This window comes from Pristiophorus japonicus, chromosome 8 (genome assembly GCF_044704955.1).
Source record: "Pristiophorus japonicus isolate sPriJap1 chromosome 8, sPriJap1.hap1, whole genome shotgun sequence".
In the NCBI taxonomy this organism is placed as follows: Eukaryota; Metazoa; Chordata; class Chondrichthyes; family Pristiophoridae; genus Pristiophorus; species Pristiophorus japonicus.
The window spans coordinates 188,075,662-188,085,862 of record NC_091984.1 but is presented as its reverse complement, the minus strand read 5'-3'; the positions used below and the strand labels follow the sequence as shown (position 1 = coordinate 188,085,862).

General features: G+C 45.9%; 1 protein-coding gene across 1 annotated transcript; it reads left to right on the top strand.

The window, feature by feature from the left end:
- Positions 1–3,388: 3,388 nt before the first annotated feature.
- On the top strand, positions 3,389–9,677 carry LOC139268262 (uncharacterized). Its single transcript, XM_070886317.1, has 2 exons — positions 3,389–3,478; positions 6,277–9,677. The coding sequence occupies exon 2, from the start codon at positions 6,302–6,304 to the stop codon at positions 7,319–7,321; it is 1,020 nt and encodes a 339-aa protein (XP_070742418.1). The 5' UTR covers positions 3,389–3,478; positions 6,277–6,301; the 3' UTR covers positions 7,322–9,677.
- The last annotated feature ends 524 nt before the right edge of the window (positions 9,678–10,201 follow it).

Below are 10,201 nucleotides of genomic sequence, written 5' to 3'. Positions count from 1 at the left end.
CAGTTCCTGTCACAGGTGGGACAGACAGTCGTTGAGGGAAGGGGTGGGCGGGACAGGTTTGCCGCACGCTCTTTCCGTTGCCTGCGCTTGTTTTCTGCATGTTCTCAGCGATGAGACTAGAGGTGCTCAGCGCCCTCCCGGATGCACTTCCTCCACTTAGGGCGGTCTTTGGCCAGGGACTCCCAGGTGTCGGTGGGGATGTTGCACTTTACCAGGGAGGCTTTGAGGGAGACCTTGTAACGTTTCCTCTGCCCACCTGGGGCTCGTTTGCCATGGAGGAGTTCCGAGTAGAGCGCTTGCTTTGGGAGCCTCATGTCTGGCATGCGAACGATGTGGCCTGCCAAGCGGAGCTGATCAAATGTGGTCAGTGCTTCAATGCTGGGGATGTTGGCCTGGTCGAGGACACTAACGTTGGTGCGTCTGTCCTCCCAGGGGATTTGTAGGATCTTGCGGAGACATCGTTGGTGGTATTTCTGCAGCAAATTGAGGTGTCTACTATACATGGTCCCTGTCTCTGAGCCACACAGGAGGGCGGGTATTACTACAGCATGAGCTTGGTGGTGGATTTGAGGGCCTGGTCTTCAAACACTCTCTTCCTCAGGCGGCCGAAGGCTGTGCTGGTGCACTGGAGGTGGTGTTGAATCTCGTCATCAATGTCTGCTCTTGTTGATAAGTATGGTGGAAAAGGACAAAGTCAGTGGAGGACGTCATTGTTCAAGGACAGAGTCGAGCCATAATATGGCTTGCCTCTCCCTAACAAATCTGTGCCTGTGGGGGGAGCAGAGGCAGGAGCGGGGTGCGGGGGTAAGAGTAAGTACTCAAAGAAAGACGAGGAGTCGGACATCTTGGGGAGCAGGAGAGGGTAAGTGAAGGAGAGGGTGCAAGAGGCAGGAGCCTTAAAGAGCCAGCAGGACGGGAGCGAGGAGACAACAATGCTAAAGGGGAGCAAGGTGGGTGGAGATGGGGAGCAAGGGTCAGCGGTGGAGATGAGGCCGAAGGGAGCGGCACTGTTGGAGAAACCATGTTAGCAGGAAGACTCGCTAAGGGAGATTCTGTATCTGATGGGGGGCAGGGACAGGAGATTACAGAAGAGCTTGAGGAGTCAGAGGGGGGTGGAGACATGGAAGTGGGGGATGGGTGGGATCATGTGGAAAGGGAAACTTTAGTGAGGAGCAGAAAGAGGGAGAAGGGGAAGCCCTTTGGCCTAAACCAATATAAGGAAGAGGCTGAAATGGCAGGGAAGGTTCAAACAGGAGGGGAAAAAGAGCCGGAGGCTGCAGGAGAAAGCAACAGCTGCCCGAATAGTTGGGAAGGAACATGAGAGGAGGGAAGAGCCGGAGATTAAATGATGGGGGGATTATCAGGCACACTTCCTTTATTAGATTACATTGGTCTCCATTAATGTGAATGGACTGAGAGGGAGAAGAAATTGCAGCAGTTGTTGCAGTGTTTTAAAGGCACTGAGCTGTTGGGGCCAAAATTCAGGCCCACCAAAAACCTGGCGCACCTACGATTGTTTACCTGGTTTTACCGTCGGGTGCGGTGAGGCAGGCTTCCGATCAATTTTCTCCACTTTGAACTTTTTTTCACATCGTACCAGAAGCCACCATAATGGGGGCGGAGGAACGGCGGTAAGTGCTGGTGAGGGGCGGAGTCTCCGCTGCTGTCACTCAGGGGCGGAGCGGTGGTGATGTCACTGCGCGTGTGCGTCACCACGCCTCTCCCCTCATTTAAAGGGGAGACAATCAGCGATATTGGAGCTTCGACCACTGGGCCACCAGGGAGGGGTTGTGGCACCCGGGAGGGGGTGCCAGACTGCCTGTTGGCGGCCCGGCTGAATCGGGGGCACAATTGGCCGGCCGCTCAGGAAGTCGGCCGGCAAAAAAAAATAATGGCGGCCGCCGCAGTGCGCCCTCCCCTGGAAGGGCCGCTGTGCTGCTGCACCACACACACACACACACACACACACACACACACACACACACACACACAGACAGGACAAGGTGCACCGACAGAAAAAGCTGCCGGGGGCACCGCACGGTGGATCGTTGATATTTGGAGGTAAATTTGGGGCGGATTGCAATGGAGGTGAGGGACAGCGGCGGTGCGTGCTTTGATGACGTGCTTACGGCAGTCAGCAGCAGCGGGGCGGAAGTGGGGATAGGCCGAAAAATCCCCATGGTGAATTTGGATCGTGGCCGCCAATGGACTGCAACATGGCAGCCACTCGATTCCGTTGCATGGCCGCCGCAAAACGACGAAATGGGCCTTATACGGACCCTGAATATCGCCCCACTGTGTTTGCAAGAAACCTTTTGGGATGAGGATATACTGGAAAGAGTTCGGAAGGTTTGGTTATGATCAATTTTTAAAGTACAGTAGATTAATATATGTTACGGGAGACAAATTAAAGTTCAGGTTTTGATGTTACTACGTGTCGGAGGAACGACTGTGCAGAGGGGCGGAAAGGAATTGTATGGTACAATGGAATGAGCACGATGTTGTAAATGTTCTTAATGTTGAATAAATTATATATTTTTTAAAGTGGGTGGCACACTCGCCTCTGAGTCAGCAGGTTGTGGGTTCAGGTACCACTCTAGAAACTTGAGCACAAAAATCTAGGCTGACGCACTAGTGCAGTGCTAAGGGAGCACTGCAATGTCGGAGGTGCCGTCTTTCGGATGTGATGTTAAACCGAGGCCCCGTCTGTTCCCTCAGGTGGATGCAAAAGATCCTATGGCACTATTTCGAAGAAGAGCAGGGGAGTTATCCCCGGTGTCCTGGCCAATATTAAGCCCTCAATCAACGTAACAAAATCAGACTATCTGGTCATTATCACATTGCTGTTTGTGGGAGCTTGTGTGCAAATTGGTTGCCACGTTTCCCACAATACAACAGCTGTAATGTAGGAAACGGGGCAGCTAATTTGCGCACAGCAAGGTCCCACAAACAGCATTACGATAAATAACCAGATAATCAGATGTTCTTTGAGGGATAAATATTGCCCAGGAGACTGGGGAGAACACTCCTGCTCTTTGAATTGTGTCATGGGACCACTTGCATCCTCCAGATCAGATTGGTTTAACGTGTCATCTGAAAGGCGTCACCTCCAGAAATGCAGGACTTCCCTCAGCACTGGAGTGTCAGCCTAGATTGTGTGCTGAAGTCTCTGGTGTGGGACATGAACCCACAACCTTCTGACTCAGAGTCTCACTAAAAAGCAGATTATCTGGTGATTATTTATTGGCCGCCATGTTTCCGACATTATAACAGTGACTGCTCTTTAAAAGTACTTCTGTGACTATGAAGCACTTTGGGACATCCTGGGTTGGTGAAAGGCTCTGAATAAATGCAAGTCTTTCTTTCTTACTCGCAGCCTATAAGGAACGGGGCAGAGACTGCCCGAAGTCATCTGGTGCCACAGTCGGGAGATCACAGATTCCAGACAAACAACACCAACCTCTCTTCTTCCGTTCAGGTGCCCACTCTCCTCTTCATATTTCCAGCATTTTCAGTTATCACTCCAGGGGATTTCCACCTGGGGTAGATTAAACCTCCCAAGGGAAAAGGAGCATGTGTGCTAATTCAACGCTCGGCACAGTCCCTGGAATTATCACCTTTTTTAAGAGAAAAACATCATAACACCGATACTGACAAAGTTATCCGTAGAACTGTTTAAAACCGGGGAAGAAAATTCCCGGGATTGGGTGCAGTGCATTTTCACAAAACTATTTGCTGTCGAAACTCTGCCCCCCCCCATCCAATCTAAATAGTCTGCTTGTAACAAAAGTTATCTTAGGCACGCTTTCAGGGGTTGGGTTTCTCTGCAGTAAGTCCTATTTGACTGTGATCTCAGTTGGTTCTACATCATGTTTGAGTCACTTTTACAATTCCCTGCCATTTCCTATACAGCTTCTCGACCCAGGTGTGGGGTGAGGTGTGTGGGCTGCCCTGTCAGATCTATTTACCTCTCTTTATTTTTGGCCTAGTCGCTTCCCTTTCTCTTTCTGGCTCCGCTCTTGAAGGCACTGGCCTCTACTAGGGCAATTTTCTATGCCCCACGGTACCTCAACCACATGGTCCTCTTCATACGTGAGCCCAGTCCACCAGCGTCGGAAGATTATTTGACCACAAAGGGCATCACAGAGCACCCCAATTCAGTCCGTTTCCCTGCAGGAGTCCCTAGATGGCGACCAGGAATGGGAAATCTTGCTTACTTTGTTTTGTTGTCGCTGTTGCCGGTGTTATGGCCAATGTTTCGTCTTCTTTGACAGTCCCTCGAATCGAGTATGACTTGCTTCCATGCCAAAAAGGGATGAGTTCAATGATTTCACAAGCGTTTTAATGAAGGCCCTAATATTCCAGATCTTAGAACTGCATAATGAAGGGTGGAAGATGCCTGTGCGTGGATTTTTTTAACGTGTGGTGACCGTTGCACACCAGCCACCACACGGGCTTGACAGAGCTAGGTCTTGGTCCAGTGGCAAGGGTTAACCAAGACGACTGGAGACCAGCTCGGCTGCACAGACCGAGTGCACACACATATCGCAGTGTGGGCTGGCCCGTGCTGCCCCTGGGCCCTCGCCTCTTCTGGGCCCAATGTTTACCCCTCAATCAACATCAGTCAAACAGATGATCTTCTCATTGCTGTTTGTGGAATCCTGCTGTGTGCAAATTGGCTGCCATGTTTCCCTATATTACAGCAGTGACTACACGTTAGAAGTACTTCATTGGTTATGAAGCACTTTGGGACATTCTGAGGTCATGAAAGGTGCTCAACAAATGCAAGTTCATTCTTATTAACATATTGGACAGAAAGGCTGTGGAGATTGCTTGACACATTCCTGATGTTAGACTGCCACCTTGTGGCAAAATAGGAGGAAGACAACAAGGCGGAGTTTGGCTGTGTGGCGTTTCAGTATTTACCACACAACAGTAGGTTGGGGTTTCATCAGGGCCGGATTAACCCATAGGCTAATGAGGCTGTAACCTTAGGCCCTCATATTTTTTAGGCCCTTGACTTTAGGCCCTAATTTTTATATCATTAACCCTAAATCTTTGTCACAAGGTTGGTTAAGCAAGATCATATATAACTGCATAATTATATCTTCAGAGATGCAAAATATTGTATCCTTATGGCTCAAAGTGTGTATAAAATTCTGTGACAAACTTGTAAATATCCAAAAACAACTCACCCGGAGAGTTCGGTACGCTGTTCATAGGATCACTGCATAAATAATATCAGGTTTGATCATTGCGAATGCTTACGGAAGGATGAAGAATTTTCATTTATCTTTTGAAAATGGAAATATGGATGTCAAAGTCAAATGTCAAAAGTATTTAGTAGAGTATGTATGTCTTCATAGATACCCCTCAATATCCCTCATAGATACCCCTCGATATCCCTCATAGAAATCCCTCGATATCCTTCATAGGTACCCCTTGATATCCCTCATAGAAACCCCTCGATATCCCTCATAGATACCCCTCGATATCCCTCATAGATACCCCTCGATATCACTCAGATACCCCTCGATATCCCTCATAGATACCCCTCGTTATCCCTCATAGATACCCCTCGATATCACTCAGATACCCCTCGATATCACTCATAGATACCCCTCGATATCCCTCATAGATACCCCTAGATATCCCTCATAGATACCCCTTGATATCACTCAGATACCCCTCGATATCACTCATAGATATCCCTCCATATCCTTCATAGATACCCCTAGATATCCCTCATAGATACCCCTAGAAACGACTAGGAGTAAAACAGCAATATTCCAAACTAAGTCTGAAAGACTATATTGGAATTATGCATTTGTTTTTTGGGGGAAGGCAGCTTTGAAAAGCCCTTGAGACCTTTAGTTGCTCTCTTTTTCCTATATTATGTTATCCTGACCCGTGTTCTCAAGTCAAGTCGTTTTTGAGTCAAGATCGTCATCTCAATACTGTTTTCTTTGGGAAAAACCGATTCACTAAAATACTGTCTAGACTGGCTTTCTAAATTTAAATGTTGCAGTTCATGTAACGACGTAAGGATTAGGCTTTTTCATCCCCTCGTTTTATCAACTTGTCAGCATTTGTCCTCATAACATCATCAGAATAACAACACATCATTTACTGTTAGGTTGTTCATATATGTGTTCCAAACAAACTATTTTTAATAGTTTTTTAATATATTTTATAGTTTATTATTATCAATATGTATGTAAGATTTTCATTTATTTTTATAATTGGCTTCAAACGATTAATCTGTTTACAAAATAGTTTTTAAGACGTTGGGCCTAGTGTAATGATCATTCAGCATGTGGAAGAAAGGAGGATGGAAAAAACTGAAGGAGGCCGAGAAAGACGACACAGAGCAGTGCTGACAGGAACTCACGCGCTCTTCACTTTTTTTGCTCACACTGAATCTACTGAGGATATTGGAGCGACGACCAGCGGCAGTAAAGCGGCTGCACCTGATGACCAGGATCTGCCTCGTGTATCTTCGCTACATGGACATGCAGATACAATTGTTTCACCCCAATCCTCTGACGATCAGACAGTATCCTTCTCTAGTGACCCAGGCAAGTGGGACATCACTTCAAAGAACCTAATTGAATACTGGACTGAGAAGGAGCCACAAGAATGCCAGAACTTGGATTCTGACTTTGCAGTTAAATCAATGTTTGACTATGTGAAGCCCAACAAACAGGCTGGCAAACGAGAATGGCTCATCTATTCACCTTCTACAAAAAAAAGTGTTTTTATTGTTGGTTGTTTTCTGAAGGCAAGAAGTGTGTCATGTTCTGTGAAGGCTTCAACGATTAGAAGAATTGCATACAGAGATAATCATGCAATGAGTGAGCAGCATACATTGTCAGTGGGTGTATATCATGCCCAAAAGAAAGTCAGCGGCAGAATTGATTCTCAAGTGGAAAATCAGTTTTTGGATGCTCAATCGTATTGGAAGAATGTCCTGAGACGTGTAATTGAAACCATTGCTTTCCTTGCTGAGCGTGGTCGGCCATTCTGTAGCTCAGTTGAGACAATTGGATCGAAACACAATGGCAACTATCTTGGCATTCTGCAACTGATTGCTAAATTCGACCCTTTCTTGGCTCATCACAGCAATGAGCACGGAAATCGTGGAAAAGGCCATACACCATATTTATCAAAGACAATTTCTGATGAATTCATTGCAATGCTGAGAAAGAAGACCCTTTCAGCAATTGTTGATCAGATCAGAGCCTATTATCAGCAAGGGCAGACATCGATGACGAGGTTCAACACCGCCTCCAGTGCGCCAACACAGCCTTCGGTCGCCTGAGGAAGTGAGTTTTTGAAGATCTGGCCCTCAAATATGGCACCAAGCTCATGGTCTACACAGCTGCAGTGATACCCACCCACCTGTATGGCTCAGAGACGTGGACCATATACAGTAGACACCTCAAATCGCTGGAGAAATACCACCAACAATGTCCCCGCAAGATCCTGCAAATCCCCTGGGAGGACAGACGCACCAACATCCCCAGCATCGAAGCACTGACCACACTCGACCAGCTCCGTTGGATGGCCCACATTGTTCGCATGCCTGACACAAGACTCCCAAAGCAAAAGCTCTACTCGGAATTCCTACATGGCAAGCGAGCCCCAGGTGGGCAGAGGAAATGTTTCAAGGACACCCTCAAAGCCTCCTTGATAAAATGCAACATCCCCACCGACATCTGGGAGTCCCTGGCCAAAGACCTCCCTAAGTGGAGGACGTGCATCCGGGAGGGCGCTGGGCACCCTGAGTCTTGTCGCCGAGAGCATGCAGAAAGCAAGTGCTGGCAGCAGAAGCAGCGTGCGGCAAACCAGACTCCCCACTCACCCTTTCCTTCAACGACAGTCTGTCCCACCTGTGACAGAGACTGTAATTCCCGTATTGGACTGGTCAGTCACCTGAGAACTCATTTTTAGAGTGGAGGCAAGTCTTCCTCGATTTCGAGGGACTGCCTATGATGATGATGATCATATCAAGGATGCAGGGTTATTTTCAGTGTTCTCTAGACTCAACATCGGATGTGTCAGCTCTCAGTCATCCTGCGTTATGTGCTACCCAGCGGACCAGTGGAACGTTTCATGACCTTCATAAGCATCACTAGCCACACAGGGGAGAAACGTGCCTCACACCTCCTTGACTTTCTCACCAAAAATGGTATTGACTTCAGTTTTTGTCGTGGCCAAAGCTACGATAATGCCTCCAATATGAGTGATAAATATTCAGGAATGTAGGCAAAGATAAAAGTGCACAAGGCTTTGGTTGATTATGTACCATGTGCAGCACACTCACTAAATCTTGTTGGCCAGTCTGCTGCGGGCTGTTGCATTGAAGCAGTTTCACTTTTTGGATTGTCCAAGAATTATATAATTTTTTCACTGCATCAACCAACTGTTGGAAGATTCTTACAGATTCACTACCAAAGGGATGTCTAGTACCCAAATCACTCTCCGGGATACGGTGGAGTGCCAATGCTGCAGCTGTGAAGGCACTCATTCTGGGATATTGCAACATCCTCCAGTCCCAAGAGAGAATCAAAGTTGATGAATCTCAAAAGCCAACAACAAGAAAAGATGCAAAGATACTGAGTGATGCAACGCAGAACTTGGAGACTGGTATTGTGTGTGAAGTCTGAAGTGATACACTTCAACCATTCAACAGATGCAGTCTCAGTTTGCAAAGTGCCCAAATTGACCTTTCCACTGCTGTAAACTTACTGAGGAGTCTTGGAACTCTTCTTCAACAAATGCGGGACAGTTTTGATGAGTACGAGGCTCAGGGGATTGCAAGGACAGCGAACCAGGAGTATAAATCAGCCAAACACCGCAAAAGACAAAAGACATGTGATGACACAACTTCACTCACATTCAGTGACAAGGAAGCCTTCAGAGTTAATACATTCCTCACAATCATTGACAAACTGAAGGGTGCATTAGAATATCGAATCAAGGCCTATGGCGATATTGACGAGACCTTTAGTGTCCTGGCAAATTGTTCACATAATATGTCAAGCTCTCAAGTCAGTGAAGGTATCAGACGCTTATGTCAGAAATATCCAGATGATCTCCCAGTAGATCTTAGTAAAGAATTTCTCCAATTTGTTGAATTTTCAACCTTCTCAAATATAGAAAGAAAAGAGGATGAGAGTAGGTCTATTTGGATGTTCCATGTAATCATTGAATCCAATGTGATAGAATGTTTCCCAAATGTCGAAACTGCATTACGGCTGTATTTGTCATTAATGGTCACTGATTGTAGTGGCGAGCGTTCCCTCTATCTTCTCAAAAGGATAAAAAATATCTTTTGATCCACCCTGAATCAGGAGCATCTCGTTGCTTTGTCTTCTTTGAACATTGAGAGTGAAATTGTTGGGTCTTTAAATTTTGATGATATTTTTCCTAACTTTGCCACAGCGAAGGCCAGGAAAAAAACAGTCTTTGTTTGAAGAGACATACTCAGAGAATGCTTTGTTTGATATCACAGTTTAAGCAAGGAAGAAACCAATCTCTGCTTGAACTGTCTGCTGTTTTTTTAATGTACATAGCTTTGATTTTTGTAATTTGTTTGCCACAGTCAAGGCCAGGAACTTATCAGTCTTTGTTTGAAAATATGTATTCAGAGATGTTTGATATTACAGTTTAAAGCCGGGAAGAAACCTTTCTCTGTTTGAATTGTATGCTGTTTTTTAATGTACATAGTTTTGATTATTGTTAGGTGTTCAATTTGGATAAATATACAATTATATTAGTTTGATGATTTTATGAATTGTATGCAATATTTAGTACATATATAGGCCCATCACTCCTAATAGCATTAGGCCCCTCAGCATTAATCCGGCACTGGGTTTCATCATCAATAATCTGGAAGTAACTGTATGAATAGTTATATCATTCCCTTCCACTCGTATTCATAAGTTAATTGGAAATAGCCAGTAAGCGGCAGTGAAATAAAATATTTATTTAATCAGACAAATCAAACAGCGCATCAGTATATCGCAATGAAATCAAAAGGGAGACCTATTTATTCAGGGGAAGAACAATAACCATATTTGCATTGTGTATATGGGTTCCTCTCTATTCTGAATTGAATTTTTAATGGACAGACTCACTGCCACAGAGACAGAATAATCTTCAACACAACTCAACCCCTACTGTCGCTGAGATTGCG